This window comes from Agelaius tricolor, unplaced genomic scaffold, assembly GCF_023055355.1.
Source record: "Agelaius tricolor isolate 1412-34295 unplaced genomic scaffold, bAgeTri1.0.p SCAF_1, whole genome shotgun sequence".
Lineage (NCBI taxonomy): Eukaryota > Metazoa > Chordata > Aves > Passeriformes > Icteridae > Agelaius > Agelaius tricolor.
Genome location: NW_027269261.1, coordinates 27,079,897 through 27,106,161, shown reverse-complemented (window position 1 = coordinate 27,106,161; position 26,265 = coordinate 27,079,897). Strand labels below are relative to the sequence as shown.

The 26,265-nt window shown below is 37.3% G+C and overlaps 1 protein-coding gene across 3 annotated transcripts in view; it reads left to right on the top strand.

The window, feature by feature from the left end:
• SRBD1 (S1 RNA binding domain 1) overlaps nucleotides 1-26,265 on the top strand; it is a 123,008-nt gene that overhangs the window by 31,741 nt on the left and 65,002 nt on the right. For all 3 annotated transcript variants that reach the window (XM_071427658.1, XM_071427668.1, XM_071427677.1), the window contains 3 exons: nucleotides 442-599; nucleotides 1,758-1,848; nucleotides 2,881-2,988. In XM_071427658.1, coding sequence (XP_071283759.1) covers nucleotides 442-599; nucleotides 1,758-1,848; nucleotides 2,881-2,988 — 357 coding nt within the window. The remainder of the gene's footprint in view (nucleotides 1-441; nucleotides 600-1,757; nucleotides 1,849-2,880; nucleotides 2,989-26,265) is intronic.

The following is a 26,265-nucleotide window of genomic DNA, read 5'->3' as shown; positions in this document are numbered from 1 at the left end:
CTCAGTGTAAACCACGATCCATTTTTTTGCTGGATTGTGATTTTTCTCTAGAACTGTGAAATTGTGATGAATTTGATCCGTGCCTCCTTCAAATCCTCTTTTCTTTACAATTAGTACAATCTTTGAAAGGAAGCTGTTCTTTGCTCAAAATTATGAGTTGATGTTTGAATGGTAGTTGGTGGGTGTATGTTCTTACAAGTGTTTCTCTTGTACTTTTTATATTGACTGGTTTTCTTAGAACAAGAATGAGATGACATATAGCTGATCTTTTGAAAAAGGTGTCAACAACTTGATTTGAATTGTAACATTTAATTGAAGATGATGGAAACATGATTGGAAAAGGCCTTACGACTTTGGAACAACTAATACGTGTATTTGAAAGTTAATTGAAAGAAAAATATTTGGGTTTTTTTTTTTTTCTTTTATTTCTATCCTTCTAAGATCCAAGTTGACATCTGATGCAGAGAAAGAGTCTGTGATGATGTTTGGGAGAAATCTCCGTCAGCTGCTTCTGACCAGCCCTGTGAGGGGCCGTGCTTTGATGGGAGTAGATCCTGGCTACAAACATGGCTGCAAGTTGGCAATTATTTCACCAACCAGTAAGTTTCAATTCCAAACATTTTTGGAAGGACTGATAAAAATTCATTCATTTAGAGTAAAGATAGTTTCAAAACCTACTTTTTTATCAAATTGTGGTTTTTTTTGGTAAAGCTTTTAGTGCTTTCCACACATCCTGTTGTATAATTCCTTTCTTCAGCTAGCTTAAGTTTCTGGCACCTGGATTCCAGTGACTTCTTTGACATTATTACTTCTCTCTTAAATAGAATTTAAGATGCCTTCTGCCTTCCTGAATACAGGTTGAAATGATTGTGCTCCTCAGTAGTCAGCGAAGAGAACACCTGGCATTTTTATTGTTTGACAAAGAATTTGTATTTAAATACTTTCTGTAATATTGCTTTTTTTCATGGCTAGTGTCTTGGACATCTGGACACTTTTTCAACCCTTTTTGTTTAGCAGTGTGTGTTTAATGTAAGAGGTCAGAAACACTGTTTTTGCAAAACTTCTTAGTTCACATATAGAACAGAGCCTTTCCACTTCGTCCTAGTCTATTGAGGGGATGCACACCTCTTTAGGCTTATGCAAAAACTATTTGTTTTCCTTTTATTTTGTTATTGCTTTTTGCTTGAGACTATATCCACCCCAGAAGAAGGTAAAGAAAGGTATGTTCTTTAGAAGGCAATAAAGGTGCAGTAAATGATTGAGCTTTCATTGCACCATTAGCTATCAGTAGTGGTTAATACAGTTCTTTCCAAATGTGATAGATGGGATGATGACAAGAGCTAGCGTTGGAATTCTAGAACTTATGTACTGCAAGTCCTTAGACTGTCTAATTTTCATCACTCTTTTCTGGATCTCTAAGTTGTACTACACAAGAACAATAAATATTTTATAGTAAATTGCTCTCTTTCTCTGTGATATAATGCGTTATATTTGCTGATAGTTTTAGGTGTTCATTACTTGATATGTGACTATGTCTGCAGGGAGCTACAAAATGTATTAACTTGTTTTTCTTTTGCCAAAGCATTCTTGTCTTACGCCAACCATACATTTCTTCTAAATGGATATAGAGATCAAAGGGAAAGATGGCTGATAAAGAAGCTTCCTTTGTCAACCATCAAATTAAGTTCAGTAGTTCTGCAGGATGTGGCCTTTGGACCTTTGTGGATTTAATCAAATGGCTTTGCCTTTCATTCTAGGTCAGATACTCCACACTGATGTAGTTTACTTGCATTCTGGTCAAGGATTTCGTGAAGCTGAGAAGATAAAGAGGCTTCTGCTACAGTACAAGTATGCTAAAGAAACTTTCATTTATTGCTCTTTTCTTACCAAACAAAATGAAAATCTTCACTATAGAAATACTTGATTTTGATTGCAATAAGAATTCTACTGATTTAACTGGAGGTTTATTTTCTTTAGTCTAGTTCAGAGCTTGCTTTTTCGTTTGTGTTCATGCTTTTGCAGTACATATATGTTAGAAGCACATCAAATCAAGGCTGCATGCTATGAATGTATCCCCATAAAACTGTTAATCCATTTATTTTTGGGAATAGAAATTAGCATTCAGCTAAGAAATAACTTTAGCCTTCCTCTTCCTAGCCCCTGCAACCCCCAAATCACTCATCAGTCTTTCTCTGTTCCAAAAGCCACATTAGGTTTTGGTAGAGTTTTGTCAAGCAAAGGAAATCCTGCAAAGGTAGCTCTCCAGATGGAATTACAAACAGGGGCAGCATGATTAAAAGTTTGTGTCCAACTATGTCTGTGGACAGACATCTGGTCTACTGAGTCAGCTGCTGAATTACCACAGCATACAGTCCAGTTTGTCTATAAGAATTAGATTGGCTTTAAACAAGGTGATTTGGTGGCTGGCTGGCTGTGGTGTGGGCAGTCAGAGGGAATGACCTTGCAAGCTGTTGGAAACTATGATATTCCCATTAAGGAATTAAGATGCTGATTGCTTTGGCTTCTGCTCTTTTTCATGACTCATACCAGATGAGAGAAAAACGAGGTGAAAGTGTTTGAGGACTATAAATAACATTCCATTTATTAATATGAAGTATCATTTTTGGATTTTCTGCTTATATTACCACTGTACAATCCGATTACAAATAAGTGAAAATTTTTTACTCATCTCATGAACTATCACATTGAAAACCTGTTAAACACAACGTGATGCTTCTAGGAATGTTTTCTCATTACATCTGAGCCTTGTGTTATCTAAAATTAGATGCATTGATCACAGTGCTGGATTGAATACTATGTATGAAAAAGTATAAAAGAATATTTGAGAGTAATTGTTTGGTTTTTTTAACCCACGCAAAGCTGCAGCACTGTTGTGATTGGCAATGGCACGGCCTGCAGAGAAACAGAAGCTTACTTTGCTGACTTAATTATGAAGAAGTATTTTGCACCGCTGGATGTTGTTTACTGGTAAGATCCCTTTGCTGGGATATTATTCATTTGTTCAGCATATCTTAACAAGTAATTTAGATGTAATTTTTGAAGTATTTCTTTTGCTGCCTTGTCTGTATTTGAGTCAAGCTTGATCCAAGGTTCTAGCCAAAGAAAACTAGCTGTAGCTCTTTGAAGCATGACAGTAGTTATCCTGAGTCAGTAATAGAGATTCACTGAAGCATTTTATTTTTTCTTCCTGAGGTTCACTCTCTTGCTATTATTATTGTAACAAAGTATGAGAGAATAGCAACACTAACAGCTAAGGACCCGTTTGGCATTGTGTATTTATTTCTTGATGAATGAGGTTTAACTGCACGTGATAAAGCTTCTGGTGTCTGACTGCAGTATGGAATGCTTGGTAATCCTATGGGAATTAAATGATCTGGAAATAAATACTGTGTTAATACCAAATGGAGAGTAGTAAATATATTTATCCTTTTCAGAACTTCAGATTTTATCCATTAGTTTGTTGAATTTGAGCTAAAGTATTCTTCTGTTGGTTTGGATGGAAACTGTATTATACCACCTTCTTTTCTACCATGCAGTACTCCTCTCTTTTTTCTAATTCCCACCTTTTTTTTTTTCTAAAGCATTTTTTGTGATTTACCTTGGATTATCCTTTGTGCCAGCATTTAACAGCAGTATTTAGTTTTCACTGTCTTAGCATGCTGAAATAAGTTTTCCATATTTTTAAAGAAGGTTATGGCCTTTTGCTGTTTAAACTATTCTATACATTTAAAAGTGCCTTTTTTCATAAATTAGAAAGTGGCCTTACAGAAATGTTTAACAAATATGTTATTTCTGTTGTCTTATGGTGTGTTGCACTTGTTCATCATTTCTATGATTCCCAAGTAAATTTGTACAAGATTCCATTCTTAAATCACTCTTTTATTCCAGGAGATGTAGTAAAGGTTTTCTAATGGTAATTGTTTGCAAATTAGAGGAGGTTATTCAAGCTTCTGAAAAATTAGGCATCCTATTTATTGAGTCCAGCGCAAAAACAGTGAATATTTTACGACTGTAGAGGGTGCAAAACACTTCATACTTTGTGGGTTTTGGCAAATGCTTAATTTCACTATTGTTCACTTCATATAGCTTAAAAACCCATTATTATAGCAATAATAATATTATTTTGAAATAGTGGTTTTGTTTATTTATTGATCATGTACTACTTTACACAGAAAAACAATGTTTATATAGTACTGTGATTGTTGTTTTTATCACTGTTTACCTCTTCTGATTTAATATTTTCTCCCTGTTTATGATTCAACGTGACAAAATTTTCAAAGTAGTACTTAAGTTACCAAGTTCTTAGAACCAAAAAAAGCTCTTGTGTAATAGGAATTAGTATAAATACTGTGTGGCAGAAGTCAGGTTAACAAGTTTGTTGCTTTCTCTAGTAGTGACTGATAATTTTTTAACCTTTCACTTTGTCCAAAACTGCTATTTGTAGCAAAGATCTATAACTGCAGTTGTTTAACTTGACATGCAATATCCTGAAAATTGACATAATTAGAAATATATTTTAATTTATACATTTATGTTGTTAATGGTTTTCTTATGTTGGGTTCATATGGCAGAGCTAGTCCATACTTCAGAATTTGTGTGCAGAGCCATGAGGTGCTTCACGTTAAAGCCAAGTGGGGTTTTTTTGGACTTCATGCTATAGTTGATATCTGGGACTCTTGAACTTTGTATATTGCTGTCTGCATGTGAACTTATATATGTGACTTTACAGACAGGCTGCATTTGCAGTGCTTGTCTCTTCACATTTTGTCAGTCTGCACTGAGTTTTTTCATAAGGATCAGGGTTCCCATATACCCCTTTCTGATCAACTAGTTTCATGTACATCTCATTACTTTATCCAGTGTTCCAAGCCATGCTGCTGAACCCTGCAAGGCAGCTACTTTTTCCTTTCCAGCTCCAGAAAGCATTAATCTCCTTGGTATTTCTTAGTAACAGAAAGGAGTGATGAGTCCGGCCATCCAACCTCCACTTGTGATAATACCGTGAAATGCCTGGAATTTATGTCAGTCTGAGTTAAAAATGTGATACTTGCTAAGTGAGGGGCAATTACTACAGTCTTACTGTTTGAGCAATAGGTGACAGTAGGTGTACATTGGGATAACTGCTATACCTTTTGAGGGGAACTGTGGAAGGTGGCTTGGAAGAATATGCTCTGCTGATTCTCTTCGTTTTAAATAGTTAAGTCCTCTAGAGTATGTGCTTTCAGATCACAAGCAACTTTTCTGCTTCCATGTTCAAAATCTTCCTTAGATTAGGTTGTTTTATCATGATAGGCTTTTTTAAAAGTATGAGGACTTTGTTTATACATAGGCTGAATACATATCTCTCATCAGTTCTGTGGAAACCTGTGTATGCTTTTGGATGAAGTGATGTTTATTAATTGTTTTTCACTTAAAATCTATAAGAAATAATTTCAGCCATTGTTGGAACAGTTAATTCTTAAGGCCTGCTTCAGCAGGTTGTAGTTGTAAATAAAGAATGGATTTGCTAATCAATATAGTTTTTAAACTGTGAGGAAAACAAAGCAACAAAGAACCCCAAACAAAACAAAACAACCTAAACCCCCTAGAACAAAAAAGCCCAGTTCAAGTACTGTAACAGAATGAGTCAGTTGCATCTAACATGATACCATTTCCCAAGCTTTCAGCTTCTCACAGGATTGCACTGAGCTGCATCAAGGTGGAAATCCTTGCCCAGAAAAACAGAGCTCAGCTCATTGCTGTATGCAAGTTTTAGAGAATTACAAATTGTATGTTCTCTTGAAACTTTTTTTCCTTAAAGGAGTCCAAATGTAAAGGGGCTTGGCAGATGAGATTGGACACTCACCATAAGCTGTTGTTCAGAAATGTGAATGATGGGGAGGTACTACAGACTTCAACTTCCTCAGGAAATATTAGGAGTGAAGAATAGGATCAGGAATGATTATAAAAAAAATAAAATCTGTTCATACTTTTCTGTCCAGTTCATCATATAGAGCTTGGAATCATGCATTTCCAGGGAAGTGAGACAAGAATAGAAGGTGTAATTTCAGAAGGGTGTGTGCAGTTGGTGCATGCACAAATAATGAAGGCTAAATATGATATATGAAAAGCAAGTGATTAAAATAAAAGTATTTAGCAATGGCAAATGTAAACTGCATAGAGTTTTACTGAAGTTTCCCAAAGAGAAGATGAATCAGTGAAGACAGTAGTAGGAAATGAGGCATATGACATGATTTTTCATGTGGCTTTAAAACCTGTCTGGACTCAGTTTGACAGTTTTTGATTTAAAGCAAATATTTTTCACTATTTTTGTAACTAACGTGCCTTCAGATAGCCACATCCAACCTAAATAACTACAGGACTTTCATTTCCTTTTTTTTTAAAATGTAGTTTCCCTTTTAGAGCTGTGTTTATTGACTTAGATTAGGATTGGACTAGAGCCAGGGACAATCATATCTAGTCTTTGGGTTTTTTGTTACAAATCAGTTTTTGTTACAAGGTTCAATAAATATTTTTGATTATTTATGTTAGTTCTATTGTGAATTCTTGCCAAAGATACATTGTATTATAACCAAAGCAGATGTTCTAGTTTAGACAAGTGTATTTGTTTTAACAGGACCAGAAATGTAAATGAAACAACATTGTGTTCAGCATTAACATGGCAGATGATGAACTTTCAGTATTTCATTGGCCTTTTTGGATTAAATGAAAATCTTGAAAAAATATTTCAGGAATCTGGTTTTCTTTGATTGCTGTCAGTTTGAGGCATCTTGGAAATGAAAGCTATCTGAATGACAGGTGAACTATGCTAAAGCAGGACAAAACAAACAGCTCAATCTTTGTATTTGGCAAAATCAAATAACAATTTCTCTTTCAGCCTCAATGGTTTTGTTGTCACAATACAAGCATTCTTACTGATCTGACTCTTATGTGCTTGCTGCATTAAAGCACACTCAGAGTAAAGTATTTCAGTTTGTATTTAAAAGGAAGTTTGATAAGTGTCAGGAATTGTTAATTGTTTTCAACATGCAGCGTAGAATGCAGCCAAGCAAGTGTATTTTTTGTTGCTGTTTAAATGGGTGGATGTTTAATTTCTGTCTGCTTGGTTTTAAACTTGATGCAAAATCCTTTTCTGCCACTTACAGCAAAATCTTTTCTTACCCTCAAGACTTTATAAGCAATGTAATGAATAATTTACTGCTGTTTAAGTTCAAACACTTCTGTACTGTGACGAATAGGGGAAAGTCTGTAATGTCTTGTAAAGTTCTCATTGGGTTTTCTTTAATGTTTAAATTATCTGCTTTAGAATACTAAGAAATGTTCTGCTAAGGTAGAATAGGGCTGTAATACCTTTTGAAGTTGGACCTTGGTGGCAAGAAATTGATTTAGAAATGTTTGTTCTACGGGATTTTAGGTCCTCTTGTATTTTATAGGTGTCTGCACATGCTTTAAATATCCTTTTCAATTTAAATGTGTGTTTTATGTTGTTGAATATCTACATTATGCTCTCTCAGCTTTAACAAATGCCACTTTCAAGTTCCATGCCTCTACATTTCTAATGTTACACTAGCTTAATTCCCATTACTTTTCTGCTTCATAGCACTCGCAGTTTGAAAGGGACCTAACATTTGGGTTCACATTATGATAATTAGGTTTCAAAGCAGTGTGGGGGGATTAAGATGTCTGAAGTCTAGTTGCTGAATAAAGTTCAGAACTACTTGTAAAACTTGTTTGAGTGGTTAACAGAAGTGGTTTTATTTATTCAGTGCTCATGCAGCATTAATCCGTATTTCATCAGGTACCCACAGCGCTGTAACTCTAGATATGACCTTGGGACTTAATTTACCCCATCTCAGTTTTCCTTATTAATGTGCCATGAAAGAGGTACATGAAAGATAGCCAACTTCAAAGCACCTTTTCAAATAAAGTGGTTGATATGAATCCTCTGGTATTTAACACTGTCTGTCAAACGTTTCAGCTGGTTTGCATCCTTTTACAAGCTATTGCTTGCTGCATTAGTGCAGTTGTTTCAAGTCTGTTGAGAGTATGAAGGGGGTAGGGATATGGGAAACTTTATTCCTATTTCTTTTTGATTGTGTTTCCTTTAAGCTGTTATTTTTGTCTGTTAAGCTATATAACTCTCTTGATGACACATTTATGTACACACACCTACACACCTTAGGTCATTAGTTGTCTGATCCAGAAGGTGGAAAGTAGTTTGGAAAGTTTTGGCTATAGGAATACATATTCAGCGGAAACAATGCGCACGTCTGAAGTGTGCACTGAAGAACCTTTGTTCTGCTTTCGTCTCTTTCAAGCTCTAGCGGAGTCATGAGAAGTCCTAAACAGTGAAGAACTACTTCAAGGAACAAAGGGGTTTAAAATGTGTGTGAAGAAGACATAGTCAATGAAACCATTCTAAATTATGCAGTGATTTCTAGCCAAGCTGTCCTTCCTCCCTTATTTATAAGTTATGTTCTGTTGTGATTATTTACCAGAGCTGAATGATCATGCATACTTCAACCGAACAATCATTTTGCATGTACTTATGTTTAGAGGAGACAGTCCTGTAAGCTGGAACCTCACTGTGCATAGAGATGACTTCCTCCTCCTACTCTTGGTTGTTCATAACTTGTGTAGTAATTTATATATTGTTCAGTACAACATGGACTGGAATGAGTGACTGCATTTAAAATAGGATCCAGTGCTTGTTCCTTGTGTCCATAGACTGCTATATATGTTGAGCTGGACCCATATTATATTCAAAATGGGAAATTCAGCGGTGATCTTTGCCTTTGAAGCAAGGATTCACCTCTGCCCTGACTGTAGCCACCTGTACCATCTCTAGCTGTGTTTTTTTGAGGGGAGGGAAGGAAGTGAGTAAGCAGTGAAGTTGTGGTGGGCAGGTGAAACAAGAGATGGTAATAACTTCTGGCTTGTATGCCATGAATTTAAAACTTTATGAAGCTAACTGTATAAATTATACACTTAATAATTATGGAGCAGTCCTTGATATTTCAGAGGAATAATTCATAGTTTTCAGGATGAGAACAAGGACTAATTGGAAGTATTTCGATGTAGTTAAAGAGATTCTTAATTCCTTTAAGTTCAGAAAAAGAGTAAGTTACAGATGGTGTCTAGATTTCAGCAATGTGAAAGCAGGGGGTCAGGAAGCAAATGTTACTAGTGAAAGAGATCTAAATCTTAAGGAAAAAGTCCATTTTTCCAGAGCACTGGGACATGTCATTTGACTTGCGTCCAAGGGAATCTGTGGTAAAACAGTCTGCGGGGAGAGAGGAAAGTTTTGTGCAACTTCCCTTCTGTGTTTTCTTTCTAAGAGTTTATAAAAGTTATGCATTCTCAATATGTAAATCTCTTCAAGTCTTTAAGGGGTACTAAATAGATAGAAGAAAGGGAAGATTTTAGGATGAAAAGCCATTAAATGTGTGACAACATCACTAAGGGCAGTAATGCATTCTCTTCAGTTAGAAATGTACTGATCTCAAATATACTTTTGGAAATCAGACAATTACAGTGAGAAATTGAACATGATAATTCTTTCCGTTCTTTGTTTTCTCACAGAGAAGCCATTTATATTTAGGATTTCAAAATGAATTCTCTGTTTTCAATTTTTATGTGCCCCACTGAGCAGTAATTTGAACACAGGCTGTTTTCTTATAGGTCTTTGTTATTTTCAGATTAATGAAACAACTCTTTTTTAAGATAATCAGCTTGACTTCATCTGGTATTGCAGTACAACAGAAGTTAGGTGAAAAGGGAAAACCTTCCAAAAATATTTGCAAACACAAAACAAGAAGTTGTTGGAAAGGTAAAAGGTTATTGAGAAACACCAGAGAAAGAAGGTGCAATGAGCAAGAGCTACCATTTCTGCATGGAGTGTGCCCATCAGGTCCCTGGAGGCAGTTTTGGCATGTGTGTATTGCATGATGTATGTTTGTAGAGCAGAACTAGGAGTTTTCCTAAAACTCAGTTAAGACAAGATCAGATTTAGTCTTAATTTAAATGTACAGGACAAGACTAGTAAAACTATACTGTGAGTAGGGGATTTTCTTTTGGGTGTGTTTGACTTCATTAGTAGAAGTCTTTAAAACTATTATCACTTCATGTTTTGTGGTGGTCAGTGTTTGCAATGCCATCTACTTTCTTAAGGGCTTTCTGTGTTAACAAATTCCTCTGGCCTAAATTCTCTTGTTCAAGGCTATTTCCAGAGCCCAGAAATAAAAAAAGGTTTTAATAAATTTAAGGAAAATGACTACATTTGAAGTTTCCTAGCTTGCTCCAGTCAAACGAAGGAGAGCAACAAGGATGGTGAAGGGCATTGAGGGGAAACCATACGAGAACACCTGAGATCACTTGGTCTGTTCAGCCTGGAAGAGACTGAGGGGAGACCTCATTGCAGTTACAGCTTCCTCATGAGGGGAAGACGAGGGACAGGCACTGATGTCTTCACTCTCATGATCCATGACAGAACTTGAAGAAATGGCCTGAAGCTCGGCTGGGAGGTTTGGGTTGGATATGAGGAAACAGTTCTTCTCCCAGAGAGTGTTTGGGCACTGGAACAGCTCCCCAGGGAAGTGCTCACAGCACCAAGCCTGACAAGAGTTCGAGATGTCATACTCAAATACATGGTGTGACTCTTGGGGATGGTGCTGTGCAGAGCTGGGAGTAGGGCTTGATTATCCTTTCAGGTTCCTATCAACTCAGCTTATTCTGTGAAAGAAAAAGTTAATTTCTGTGTTTGGTATTTCTGAGGAGGCAAGTTACATAACAGGACAAAATTAAGCTTTTTTTTCAGACTAAAGTGATTTAAATTATTATTTAATGTACTTAGAACTTTTTAATTTTTTCTGTGCTCTTTGGTCAACACTGCAAGGTTCTTACTAGTTTAATATCATAGAAAGAAAGCTCTTATTTAGCAGAACAAACATAACATGAGATGATAATATAAAATGCCCACTTCTACCATAATTCCTGTATTTATTTGGTTCAACATCCTTTTTTCTCTCAAGAGTTACCAAACCTTACTTTATTGCTGTTGACATGCTCTTACCATGTTTGCAGTATCAGTAGAGATACCAAAGGATGGAACTTTAAAATCAACGTGAAAGGCCGTGTGCAGGTCTCAGCACTGTGTGCCATCTTGTATTTCTTGGCAGGAGAAGCTAAGGAGCCTTTTCTTAGGAGGTATCTGAGTGGTTGCCAAGGTCAAGGGATGGCTCAAGGAATGCAAGAAGCTTGAGGAAGTAGTGCAGAAAGAATGAGTGCAGTCAGGGAATAAGGGGCATGGCACCTTGAAGGTGCTTCCTCTAGACAGACATGCTGAAGTACAGCCTGTGGGAACTTTGTGCAGCTGTGTTCTCATTTGAGCTGTGTGTTCCTTGCCTGTTCAGTGCAGCAGGTTATGTCAAGAGAAATTTCCCACTCCTGTTCCCTGATCATTTGTGAGCATGAATGGGTGGTGTTCAATCCAAACTTAAAATTAAAATTTGGACTTGAGCTGAAATGCTTCTCAGACGAGCATTGGAGAAGACTCCTCTAACAGCTGCACAATGGAGTTTTTTCCCAATACTTTGTTTATTAATTCCTTTTTAAGCTGGAGTAAGCTAAATACCCTTTTTTGATGTATTTCCAGAGTGTGTTTGAAAATGCTGTCTATTCATCAGAAGGCATGGAAGGTTAGAATTTGAATCGTTAGTGTGAGGTTCCACGTGAAGAAAATTAGTGAAGCTTTAATAATCCAAGACTTAATTGTTCCACACTTGGTATCGATACTGACACCAAACAGAAAAGCTTAGGCTTTCAGGTAAGCTGCTGCTGCTGCAGCTTTTTAAGAGCTTCTAAAATGAGCATGCATGGTTCTGTAGTTTCAGGTGGCTTTTTTTGCTTTGAAGTAACATGTGTGGTCAACCATAGTTTCTGTCGTAGTGGAAATGGAATGTAGTCAAATTTGGATGTTACCTGATAGAACGCATTGAGAGAAAGTGACTGAGCTGAATAATGATCATTCTTTGATGTATGGTTGATTTGCAGATCATTGAAATTTACTGATGACAGTGTAAAAACAATCACTCCAGAGACTGTAAGCCTACTTGCAGTGGGCTGTGCTCTTTCATGTCCTATTTTAAACATCTTGGAAGTAGCCTGTGAACCACAGGTTGAAAACCATTGGGTTTGCACCTGAAAATAATGGAAAGTACAAACTGTTTTAAATAGATTAAATCCTCCTTCTCATTTGTATTTGCAGAACTTTATTTAGGGAATTTAATTATGGGAAATTGGAGTGCGGTTCTTGTTACCCATGTGTGTATTTTAAGCTGCTGGTCTTCACCCATTGCCTAGATGAAACAGATTTGCTCCAGACTAGTATGGAATTGTCATGCTAACAACAAAATCTTAATTTACATTCACTTCCAGTATCAAAAATCATTAAAATGTTAATTTATGCTTTGTGTCAATATGGCCTTTCTAAAATAAATGATGCTTGTGGCATTTGGGATATTTCTCTATTGTCCTTCTTATACATAAGAGACATCAGAAACACATATGTGTCTTTTAAGTGACTGTGTCATGAAATAGCTATTGGTAATTGTCAGTTGATAAATTCTCACCAGTAAAGATTGAGAAACTTCATTTAGGCTCCATACTATGTAAAGAAGCTCCAACAGCAGTTATTTGTGAAATCCTGTCAGGAGTTAATTTAAATGGAAGCATGCAAATATAGTGTGATTAATAGTGAGAGCATCCAGATGAAAATTATATAAATACAAGATGATTTGTAATGTACTAAGACTGAGTGTTATTGCACAGTCAGAGCTGGTTGTATATTTGGGTAGTGTTTTGTCTTCAAGTAGACATTCTGTAAGAACATAATGGAGAAGTAAGCATTTTTCCATTTGTGTGAGTTTGCCAGTAATATGTTTTTACTTAAGCTGAGATTCTGCCAAACTTCATACCTATTAATTTGTAAAACCACATTTGCTGTTCTGCATTTTAGCTCTTACTGGGCATCCTTTATTGTTGTGAGATGTGATATATGGATTTACTTATTTATTTAAACTTACTGTGCTATTAGCTTTGATGCTGACAGCAGAAGCTTAGAATAGGCACTTGGATTACATTCAGCTGCCAAACATTAGATATCTTCATTTTAGTGTCTTCTAGCTGTCAGAGGGATGAAATTTTTCATCCTAAGGCATAAATGCTCTTATTAGTGGGGAGAAGTTTCTTTACTGTTTGAAGTATCAATATTGTTGAGATCTGCTAAAACTGAAAGTTTGTGGGCAGATCCTAACTTTAGGTAAAAATCTCCCCCAAAAAATATTTTCAAGGTTTTTTGTGTAGTAAACCTCAGGAAATCACCTCCTGTACTACTGCTAACAAGTTCCCCCAGTACTAGGAGAGCAACTGATGCAACCTTTGCTTTAAACCCAAAAAAAGACAAAATGCATTGGATTTTAGGAATATTTGAATATTGAACATTTATGACCTCTAAGTGTCTGGTAGCCCAGAATATTCCAGGACTGAGAAACAAATGCAACCTGTCTGTCAGTAAAGCAAGAGCTCTTAAGCAAGAGCTCTTTCCCTCTGCATTTACCTGAAATTGCAATTTCTCATCCTGATTTCAGGCTATTGGCTCCCAGAGGCTGTTGGCAGTGCAGGAGTGAGTGCTGCCCATGTTGCACTTTCCCTAGGAGTAATTTTGTGTGATGCTGAAACTGGGGGGGTTATGCTTGCCTGGACTCATTAAACTTATCTACAAAGTGCATGGCAGTCTTAAGAGCTCCATGAATGACATTGAAAGATGCCACAGCAACAGGAGATACTCAGCATACTTCTGCTTTTTTCAGGGCATGAGAGGCAGAGAATATAGACATGCTGTGTGTCTCAAAGGGACTTTGAGTAGGTTATTTCAGCTTGAAAAGGGATTAGACTTAGATGACTGCGGTGTCATGTGGTTGTAACTGAAGGTGCCTATTGAGGATAATTCCTTTCTATAACTGAGTCCCAGCAGTTTTGTCAATGATGAGTAAGTGGAGAGAGGGACAAATGATCCGTTTGTCATGGTGAGTGATACGGAGGAGAGAAACTGCTCCTGAATGGAGACATCAAAATGCACAAGCTGCATGAAGCATCTTCTGCAGTACCCACCCCTCCTGCAGCAACAATGAGCAAGTGCAGGGGAGAGGGCAGAGAGGAGAGAGTGATGCTGGCTTTCTTCTTCCTTTTCAGTTTTGGGGGCAGATTGGTGTTGCTTGGGTGACTCCATGCATGGTTGTAAATGTAATCACATCCACCTAGCAGTTCTGCGTGTTTAGATATTTTCCTTTCCTTATAATACCTAATGCTCCTGAAAGTGAATTTGTTGCTCACATAGAAATAACATTTTTGCTTTAATCATATTTGCAATTGCAATTAATATCAGTTTCTAATTAAATCAGATTTTTTTATGTAGCAGCAAATATTATTCAAACAGCTCAGCTGTCTGTGGATGTTTCTAAATCAAAAGCGTGGAGGTGGGAGTGATGATGTCTGTCTATAAGCAGCTATAGTTATTCCTTATAATAAATTGGATTTTTACATAAAACTTCTCTCTCAAACCTAATTAAATTTATATTTTCTAAAACTCCTTTGGCAGCTGAGGCAACATGCCTACTGCCTGTTCAGTTCTTTTATTAGGTTGAACTGGAACTAACATTTAGATAGAATACATTTTGACATTTGAATTTGATGCAAATGTTTCAGGGAAACATGCATCTTCCATGGGTGATTCTCTTGTCACCATTATGATTTTGTATTGTAAATATACTTTGTAAGTGAGCTTTCAGTAAAACCAGTGATGCATTTATTGCCTGTTCTTGGTCTATTTTTCCTCATAGTATAAAATTACAGCTCCAAGTTACTTTTTTTCTTTTTAATTAAAGTTATTTTCTAGAACTTTGTCATGTTTAAGTAAATCAAACTGGATATTCCTGTGTTACTTCTCAGTGATTGTCTCTGCAAAAGGAAATGTTAACTCTAATTTTCTGCTGTAAGACTGAATAGAAAGAGACATTGTCAATTTGAATGTTTTAAAATGAAATAATTTTGATATCATGATATGGTATCTTTTTAATATATCCCGTTTTTCTAGCTAACAAGAACAGTAAAAAGGCTTTTAAAGGAATGTTTTAACTCCTTTTAAAGGAATGCTTAAGGCTCTCCTATTGACTATTCCTCTCGTTAACCCCTGCTCCTGTAGGGAAATGGCTCTGCCATCATCTTGCCTCTTGTACCTGAGTGTCCACAGGCACTTGGTGCTGCCTTGGTTGTAGCTTTCTCCTTGGGGGAGCTGGTTGATGATCTCATGGCCTTTCTGGAGAAGACCACTCACTCACTGGAAAATCTGAGCTCATTAGTAGCAGATTGAACTAGAGGAAATGATTTTTCCTCTTACTGGCTTCTCTTTGGTAAAGCAGTTATGGTAGATTGTAGGTTACTGGACTTCTTACACTAAGAGGAATAATATTTTCTGATTGAGACAAGATTTTAAGCCCTGGGTTGTTTTGGTGCTACGTGAGAAGAAAAAAGTGGTGGCACCTAATTCAAAGCAGATTCTATTCAGTTTTATGGTTTGGAGGAAATTTCTTCCAGGTTTTTATAAAGTAAAGATACAGATGAAATGTTGTTGATTTGTGTCAATATCATTTATTTAGTATGTGATGTGTAAAATGCAAAATTAATTATTTTTGATTAACTGTAAATATTAGCATTATGAAGCAAAGCTAGTCTGTGGTTCATATTAAGTTGTGATAAAATTTATAATTAGTACAGTGGACTTTGAACGAGATGCTTTCTTTATGTAAATTGAATTTGGGTCATACCAGTTCTAGCACTCAGTACAGGTTGAAATCTTAGTGATTGCAACACGTCAGAATTTTAATGGAGTATGTATGATTTGAGTTCATGTCCATTCTTATTTATCAAATTTTTGTAGGTTAGTTTCCATTGGATTTAATAACAGAATACAAGTTTGGGGGTTCTTTAGTATGTTACATCTAATATAGTTAGATTGCATAAATCACATCTTGCATGTGGTGATGGTGATGTTGTGAGCTTTTATGAACTTCAGAGGAAGTCAAGACTTGGAGCTTGTGAAATGTTTGTTCTAGTTCTCTGTATGATTAAACTCAAATCCAGGACATACCAGTTTGTTGTATTAGTAATCTTAAAGCATTATTTATATATATTTTTAAGAAAGTATTTCAACATCTTGACAGAATTCTGAACATACCTCTCTGTGGCTAATTTTATAAAATAATTTCAAATATATAATTTACAAATAATTACATGGCATTTCAGGATTAAATTCTCCTTTATGCAAATTTATAGTAAAGAAAAAGGATAGTGGAAATTTGATCCTTCATATTAAAATCTCCACCAGCAGTTCTTTAATGTAATGTGGATCTGAATTTAGCTGATGTTTTGTTTGTGCTTCGACTGGGAAGCCTATCCTTCCTTGTGGGGGCAGAGGGGAGTATTTCATGTTTGTGCCCTGTTCTCCTCCTCCTCTGGAGGAGGAGCCTGTTACCCCATGTGTGCAGTGGGTGCAGGAGATGCTGTCAGCCTGATCCCAGCTGCCCAGTGCAGGCCCCAGGCTGGTCCGGCGCACCCCACGTGTGCAGTGGGTGCAGGAGATGCTGTCAGCCTGATCCCAGCTGCCCAGTGCAGGCCCCGGGCTGGTCCGGCGCACCCCATGTGTGCAGTGGGTGCAGGAGATGCTGTCAGCCTGATCCCAGCTGCCCAGTGCAGGCCCCGGGCTGGTCCGGCGCAGCTCTGGCTGCGGTGCCGCACGTGGTGCTGCTGGTGTGCGGACACAAGCCTGGCTCAGGGCTCTGGGCACGCTGACAGCCCAGCACTGCTGGCCTGGCTTCCAGGGGCAGGCCGAGGACAAGGCTTGGCTCTGCCACTTCCTGCAGTAGCCAGCAGAGCTGAGCAGGAGCCCGGGGGCAGGAGATGCTCTGCCCTATTAAAGGGTGCTGTGTATCCCACCCTGGCATATGTTCTCCATAACCCCCTGCAGGAGCTGTCTGCATCAGCCAGAACCCTCCAGGCCCTGCACTGCTGCGCTGCCATCGAGTCTCTCTCAGATAACCTCTGTTTCTCATCTGGACAATTATTGTTTTAATATTGTGCTGTCTCTTCCATTGCTCTGATCTCCAAATTGTTGTTTTGTTGTTAATTTTCTTTAAAGTAACAGCTGTTAATTATCAGCTGCAAGAATAGTCTTAACAGTTTAACATCAGACAGTGGAAATTAAGTGGGCCTGCTCTGTTCCTGCTGGAATCAGCAGGGCACATATTTCCATTAATTTAATTTTCAAACAATTTCATGTTTTCTTTTTGCTTACAGCATTTGAGAAAGCTGTGATTGTTTAGTGAGTTCTCAATGCAGCACTGTTTGTGAAAACAGAGTTTTGAATCTCAAAATCTCCATTTATTTATGCCCCACTGTTCCACAGCAAGTATGTGCTTTTCTTAAGTGAATATTTGGTGCTAAATTTTTAACCTGCCATTAAAAACAACTTGGAACCTCACCTTAATACTATCAAAACATCACACCTTAGCTACAGTGGATCCAAATGTTCTTGTTAATATGTAGTAAGTTTTAGAGTTCCTGCACATGGAAATATTTGAAACCTGACTGGAGACAGCCCTGAGCAAGTTGCTTTGATTCTCCCTGCTTTGAGAGAGAGTGTTGGACCAGTCAGTCTCCACAGGTGATTGTGACTGTGATTCAACCATTGTGATTCTGAGTCATTCAGCAATTTCCAAAAGGTGAAAGAATCATTCCAAGACCCTCACTCTTCAATGGTGGCTTGTCTTGCAGCATCTAGGCATAAGAATAACGGGCAGTCCAAAGAAGTAGATGTAGGATAGATGCTCATTGCCCACATGGCAGGGTGGAAGAACTGAGCATGAACTTCCTGGTGCAAACTTTGGTGTCTCTGAGAGAAAACAACATAGTTATATTTGAAAAGGATGAGTTGCCCATTTTAGTTTTGCTAGTGTCTTTGTTTAAAAGTCGTGTAACTGACCTACAGCTTCTCAAATGTTTCTAAGAGACTTGCCCATTATGAAGTAGGGTGGGAATGAAAAAGAGGGTAATAAGGTTAAAAAAAAAGCATGTTCCAAGATGTTCTTCTGCAAAATATGTATTGTTGGGCTCATGAGTAATTAGATGTACAGATGTGTTAATGCACCTTCACACTATTGTAAGGAATTATTGCTAGAATTGTAGTTGATTATTTAAGTGCTATATAGCATATCTATGACTGGAGAATCATTTTGAAAATTGTGGTGTAAAAAGTAGGACATAAAATAAGATGCATTTTTGTGATTTAGTTGGTGTAAGGATCTCTTAAAAACTAGAAAGCCGTCTTAGCCTGTGCTTATATATTTGGATAACTAATAAAACAAAAATACTATAGTTGGGATTTTCTTTTGAAATCTATAAGTAATTGGTTAGAATTGAAGCATGAGAAATTTCTGTCCAGACTTTTTTTTAAGTGTTTGTACCTGAATGAAAAATGTCTTCTAAATGAAGTGGTCTTTCAGCATATGTTTATGCCAGTTCTAGTGATATTACTCATGGAAAGTCTCCTGTGTGGATCTGTCACAACCTAAGGGAACAAATTATTCCCTTTTAAGAGAAGGGGGAAAACAAATATAGCACTACCTAACTGAAGTTTTATTTCACAAATCCCAGATACCTATTTTTATCTTTTTTTCCCCCTTTGGTTTCAATCTTATGAAAGGAGTTTGTTGTCTGTAAAAACATGCAATTCATTAATGTATTTCAAGTTTATGGGGATTTGGTCATTACTTTTATTTGTGGGGTTTTTTTCAGAGGTTGATACATCTGTTTGTAAAACAAAATGAAGGAGAGGGTGTCCACTGTTGTAAATGGTTAAAGGATAAAAATATAGCATACCTAATGTTTAGCTCACTTTCATTTGGAGATATTTTATTCAGATTTCTTACTGTAGATGCCCAGCAGTTAGGTATGAGAGAAGTAAAATAATAATATTTAAAACTATGACAATGAGGAGACCAGAGAAGTCATGGATGAGCCGTAGAGGCCTAAAAAGAGAAGAATGGGTAATTTAATAACAAGGCACTCAATCTGCTTCTGTTGCTTTACAGACATTTGAGTACATCTTCCTGCCTTTAAATCTGACTAAGAAAAGTAACTGAGCTATCAAAAGTGCTTGTTAAGTTAAAGTAAGCTTCAATTGATTTTTTTCTTGGGTTGTTGTAGTTTCACATGAAAAATGTTACCTTTTTTCTGAAGAATGAATAACCTACCCTTTTTCTTAACTTTCTTGTTTGATTTTTTTTTCCTGTCTGTTGCTATAATCCTTTTTATACTGTAATGCTGCAGTTCCTTCATAGGGATTAATAGATTTTGCTGGAAACACTAAACTAGTACCTCAGTTTTACAACCTTTTTTTCCAATGAAGAAAAATATTTTCCCTGATGGGCAGAATGGAACACTTCCTGCTAATTGACAGCTTTGAGTAGTTATCAACTAGATCACAGAAAAATATCAAAGGAACTGTATTGTCCTATTAAAAAACAAAAAAAAGAAAACCCCAGCAAATGAGTACTTCAGAAATAGTAAGTGTACTGTCATGATTTAATTTGTAGAAGTTATTTTAGAAAAGTAGAAGCATATAATTTTAATTGGGTCTGCCTGAAACACTTTTACTTTATGTAGCATTTGTCTTGAATACGTTGAGCTGGAAAATAAACTCATTGGGTGAATGCATCTTCTGTAAACCAAAACTGTTTATTTTTTTAAATGAATTCCAAATGAAAGTAAACTAAAAAGAAACTACCTGGCTAGAAAGATGTGGAAAGAACATTTTTTCTTATTTAATACCTCAAAGAATTTTTCCTGCCAGCATTTATTCTGATGCCAGAACTCTTAATTTACTTTGAGTTTCTCTATGTGGAAAACCTGGGTACTTCAGAGTTCAGTAAACTGTGCCAAGAAGTGTCTGTAGGTTAAAAATATTTAATACGAAGTCTTTGGATGCAGCCTTTCTGTTAAGAGGGATGGGGAGGGAACAGAGTGGAGCAGCAGCAGAGGATCTGTGGTTCCTTCCCTGTATGCAAAGTCTTTCTACATTGCATTGCTTAACCCTGGTAGAAGGGGAATGATCGACTCCACCTTTCCCTCCTGGACCTGTGCTGAGGAGAGGGTTGGGCTAGCAAGGAGAGATTGTGTACCAAGATCAGTATCAGTGGTGTTGTAGAAAAGCACAGAGGGGAAACAGAATAAAGCCTGTCTCTGGCCAAAGCTACAGGTCAGAATTTTGCATGCATCAGGGCTGTGGAGGCAGCACAGCAGCACTGGCCAGGCTGCCTCCCAATTGCCCAGTGAGCATTAAAGAAAATGACAGTTGCTGGAGGTGCTGTTCTCCAAGAGGCATTTTCCTCCATATGCTGTGGTCTTGTCCAGTTATGCTTCACTCTGGGGACAAAGTCTCCCTGAGAGTTCATGTGACTCCAAGCTCCAGCCTTTGGTCTGGATTAACTAACTGCATTTTAGAGACAGCAGTTGCTGCATCTGTGTTGCTTGTTCTAAGAGATAAAAATGAGTCACAAGAGCCATTATAGCATGGGAATGTCTTGTTCTTGTAGCCTTTCTAGGTAATTTTAGACTGACTATTCACATGTGATGCTTCTTAATGCTGTTATTTGATTAAATCTGAATGTTCTGTGAAGTTCACTGACAAATCAATTGGTTGAGAGATCTTTATACTCAAGAACCTGATGGACTCTCCTTGGTGAATCATTTGTTTTCTTGAGTGTCCTGTGTCCCACAGAAGGGTGACGTGGCTATGACAGTGCATGCAATATGGAAATATTTTAGCTTAAAAATTAAATGGCTTTAGTTAGATATTTTCCCCCTATTTTATAAATTGTCAGTGACAGTGTCAAATACAGGTGGTGCTAGTAAGGTCTAGGTATTTCTTTATAGGCAGGAATCTTGTTTTTTTACAAAGTCTTATTTGTTTCCACAACCTTGATATTTGGTAATGCTTCAACTTGAGTTACTATACATGAACATGAACTACCTGGTTTCAGGGTTTTACCCTTTGCCTCTGCTGTTTCTAAGAACAGCCAGGGTAGATCTTACCTCTTGTAAGATCTTGCATGGCTGGAAATGGACTGGGTTAAACACCAGCTTTTGCCATGTGCTATCACTGCAGGGGTTTCTGCTTGGCTGAGCTGAGAAGCTGCTGGCAGGACAGTGTTGGTGACAGCCTTCTGCTCTGGAACTTGCAGATTCCTTTGGTCTGCTGTGTTTCATGGTGTTGAGTCAAGCTTGCCATCTTCACCAGGCTTGGTGAGAACTGTGAGGAACAGGGGCTAAAAAAGGCTGCTTACTGAGCCCTTCAGTAGGGAACAGTTTTCATAGGCTTTTTGGGGAGCATCATCATCTTTTTGGACTGTTCCATGTTTCTAATGTGCTTCTAGGTGATTTCATTTAAAGATTGTCTATAAAGGTATGAAATGTGAGTGTTTAACATCACCTAGTGTTTCTCTTCTTTTTGAAGCCTGACTGCCAAAATTGTTGTGTTTCTTAGTCTCCCTGTGCTTTCCTCCTGGGTAAAAACAGGTTGGGTAAAATCCTGTCAGTGTTGGGCCACATTTTTTCAATGCTGTATGTACAGTTTGTTCCCTTGAATTCACTGGGATAATTTAGTTATGCAAAACTGCTGAGCACTGTCACAATTGGTCTTGAAATTATAAAGTATATTTATAAAGAGTATACCCATTTCTATGCCTATTATATTTTAGAAGTGGTCTCTAGGGTTTTCATTTCCTATGTCAGTCCTAAAGCCTTTTTTACTTTCCTTTCTTCTAATGGTAATTGATGATTGATAGGTAAGTTTTGAACATATTTGAGTGCAACCATTTTTCATTTATACTGCTTAGAATTGCATGGTAGTCACATAAAATGTGCTTCTTTTGAGTTAAACTTGTCCTCTTACATTAAGGTAATGTTGATTATACATCATCCATATTGTCACAATTTCTTTTCCTTGGCATCGCTGCAGCAAGGAGATGAGCAGTAGCTAAATTTTCTCTGAAGTTCCTACTGTACTGCATTTTTTTTAAGTAAAAAAAAAAATTACTTGACTGCTTTTTAGTTGGATAGTTAACTTGGAAGTAGATTTTGGACCTGAAGCTCAGATTTTAAAGCTCTGTGCAAGGGCAGAAAGGAGCTTCAGTTCCAGCTGCTTTATGAGCAATGACAGCACTTGTTTTCTGAAACTGTCAATGAAAGTGGTGGGGGCAGTCACAGGTGACTGTCACCTTCAGTCTTGAGACATGCCACCCTAGGTCTTTCACTTTTCACTGCAGACATGGGACATGTATTTCTTCTGGGGATGAATCCACAGCACCAGTTTTGTTCTGATAACAGCATCTGGCACTAGATTGATTTAACAGGCTCTGAGGTTTGCTCTTTTCAGATATGCGCCTGTACGGCAGCTTCTGTGCAGCTCTGACATGGCCACACGCTGCTGTTGTTTTTTCTGCCTCCTAGCACCACGTGTGAAGCTAAAGCTCTTTGACACCTGCCATTTGGACCCTTTTCTTCCTGAAAAATGTCATCGTTTTCAGACAAGATGAAGACAGATATCTGATCATTCTTCCCTTTGCAGGGATGTGCTGAGGGCATGGTTCATACACAGCTGAATAAAGGATTCCCGACCGGAGCTATACAGTTGGATTTATTAGTTTAGTATGGTAACTAGTTCTTGATTTGGGAGTTCATAGAGTTTTCTTGTGAACAGACAATGAGGAAGTGTCACATTTTATCTGTTATTGAAAGACTATAATCTGGTATTTCAAATTATTAAATTTTGCATGTTGTTCTTCATCTGAAAGACTGTACTTCGATTCTGTAGGGCAGTTTAGTTTTGCATAAGCATACTAGAAAAATTGGGAAACACAGTATAATTGTAAGATTAAGTGTTATTTTAAGATAAGTCATTTTTAATGATCTGAAGCAACAATACCAACACTGATTAGAGTATCTTGCTAAAGATGGGTTGAAACAGGCCTAATTCTTTCCTCTTGAGTAGGTTCTAAAGCTCTATACTGTCTGCCAGGAAAACCATCAGCTTAACTGATGCTAAATATCATTTGTGGCTGAACAAGAGAGAAATAATTCCTAATGAAAGGATGATTACCTTGAACTTCTGTCACTTCAGCAGCTGCTTGATAAGGTGCTTATTTATTGTCCCTGCTGTGGGGTCAGCAAGCTGTTTCAAATGTAGGGCTTGTAACTGAAAGAGGTGATGCTATTCTCTGTTGTAATCTGCTGTAAAACAGAGTCTCTGGTATGAAATAATGTAGTAGTTTTTACTTCACAAAGTGGATTGAGCTGGTCAAAACCAAATGCCTTTCTTTGCATGGCATAGTTTCTAGTAAACTTCGTAAATTAGAGAACAAATTCATATGTGGCTAGGAACACTGACTTTTTTTTGTTGTTCTGACTTCAAAATGCTAGTTGCAAGCAGAATTTCACCTAATATTTTCTATGGAAACTTACAGAATGCATCTGAGCAACTATGTGGGGTCTGTTTCACTGCTCATCATTTGGTGTGCTCTCTGAAGACTCTTTGTGGGGTTAAATTTTTGTGTGTGTGTGAGCTCTGAAGCAGGAGCTGTACTTTAAGGCTTATGGTGTCCCTCCTGCATCTAATTGAATAGCTGCAACTGTGAGTCACTGTGAGCTTTTTTCTAATACTTTTGCTAAAGATGGCTTTAACAGCTTTTGTCTAGTTTGACTGATTTTGAAAGATGGACTGTCATGTAAGCAACACTTTTATGGAGTGTAGTAACTAAAGGTTTTGAGTGAAGCAATGGAAATTTGAGGAACATTCCTTTCTCATCTAACAGTGTTTTTAGTATTAAATATATTTTGCAATGAAAATATCTCCCTATATATTGTTCACATTTAAAACTAATTATTTATATTATTTTAAAAACACAGATTAATTGGATGCTTTTTGCCTTGATTCTATCGAATAATGATGGCTTTTTAGTAGAATGCTTTTTCATCATCCAAACATCTTCCTTTGCTATACCACTACTTTATTGGTGATGGGGAAACACCATATTATGAATCTTATCTCATCTACCAGAATGAACAGGCTTTTTTAAATCTCTTTGACCTTTTTATTCTATGAATACAATATTCAGTATATACCAAAACCTTTTAATCTTGAACTTCCATGATTTATGTTTCTCATATGAAGAAAAGCAATGGCATAGCTGTGTCAGAGCCAGGGTCTGTCAATCCTGGTGTCCTGTTGTTCCTGTGGCAAAGCGCGTGTGGCTGCACAAATCCCAGCCCAGCCTGTGCTGTGCTGCAGGCTCCAGGTGGCCACAGTCACCACCAGAGGTGGTGGAGCACTCGTGTGCCCAAACGTGAGTTGCAGGGAGGGGCAGGTAACTCTGCCTTGGGTCATGGTGAGGAGCTGAAGGGGCTGCTCAAGGTGCTTCTGCCATTTGCAATGTCCTGCTTGACAGGAGCAGGAGGAGCAAGACAAGGCAAAATGCAAATGAGGGGTTATTGCTGTTTCCTGTGAAGAGCTTTTTCAACCTGCCCTAGCTGGTTCTCATTAGTCAGCAAAAATGGGTGTGTAGGGAGACATGTAACAGCAGATGCAGGCATCCTATTTCTATAGTGTAACTCTCAACCCTTTTGGATGTTAGGCTGTTCAGGAACTATTTGTGACATCTGTGTTTCCAGTAAGGCCCAATGGATTTCTCATTCATGAAGTAGCCCAATCTTCTTTTGAGTATGTGCTTAATTAAGTCTTCCTTGCCCCCCTTCTTAGCTGGTTTTAATCATGACATCTGTCAACATAATTGAAGCTTGATACATTCCAACTGAGTGTCCAAATGCAGTGTTCTTTCCTAGAGAATATTCTGTCATTTTATTTGTCATTATATTATTTTATTTTTCTGTCCCAGGTGATTCAAACCCCAATTATTTTAGTAAATAGCACTGAATAAACCTTTGACTTTTTTTACTGTTGTACTTCGTGGGAACCTCTGGCTTTTGTAGCCACAAGTTTATGAACAACATATTTATCAATAAATATGTAAAAAGTTGGATTAGAGGAATTAGCCACAATTACTAAATGATGATTGTGAAGGGAGTTTTTGTGGCAGATCATAATTTTATGGCCAAATACAAAAATCTTGACCCATTCTGAGGTTGACATACCCTTTGCTTTTAGAGTGACCAGGATTTTCGTCCAGGTGATAAACATCAGACTCTTCTTTGTACTGGTATTTTAATGGATGGAAGTTGTAGATCAGGAGTTGGAAGTTGTAGGAGCAGCAAGTTACATAAGGTTGGATAAAGTTGCCTTTTGCTTCTCTGTAGGTTATTAATCCAGTGGTGCATTTGATTGTAGGGGAATAACCTCAATGTAATATAGAAGTCTGAAATGTTGGTAAGGTTCTTGAAAATGTCAGGAAGATGCATTTGTCTTTAAACCCACAAATGTCTAGCCTGATACATCTTTTCTTTATTATACGTACATTAGATGTTTTATATAGCTTTGAAAATGTTTACAGTGAAAACTTATTACCTAAGAAACCTATGTGTTTTAAAAATTGTAATTTAATTAAACCACTGTTGTTACCTAGCTGCTTACTTGTAATCTTTATGCATTTTGTAGGGATGTAATAGCTTTGTATTTTTAAAAGAGTAAATTGTAAGTGTTCTTATTTTATTTTTTTTACCTTTTACGAGAAAGGCTCTTTTTCCTGTAAAAAATGGAAGATGGAAAATCTGAATAATCTTTTCAGATCAAATAGGCAATGCTTATTTAAGCTGAGTAAGAAAACAACATACTAATGTTCAAAGGCTCCCTAAAGTATTGAGTATAGGTGGCATGGTCTGTAGCATAAAGCTGAGGGCCCACCAGGTGGCGCTGGTGGAATACATTTAATGTTGCCTCGGCTACTTAAAATGTGTCTTTAACAACTGTGAGTGAGATGGGTGCAGTACAGGAAAACTTAGTTCATATGCAACAAGCCAGTTTGTACAATTGAAAAGAATACACTGTGATATTGAGTACTGGCTTAGTGATTTGGCCACTTTTAATTTTTATAAATTGGATATAAATGCTGAGGAAAAACCCCT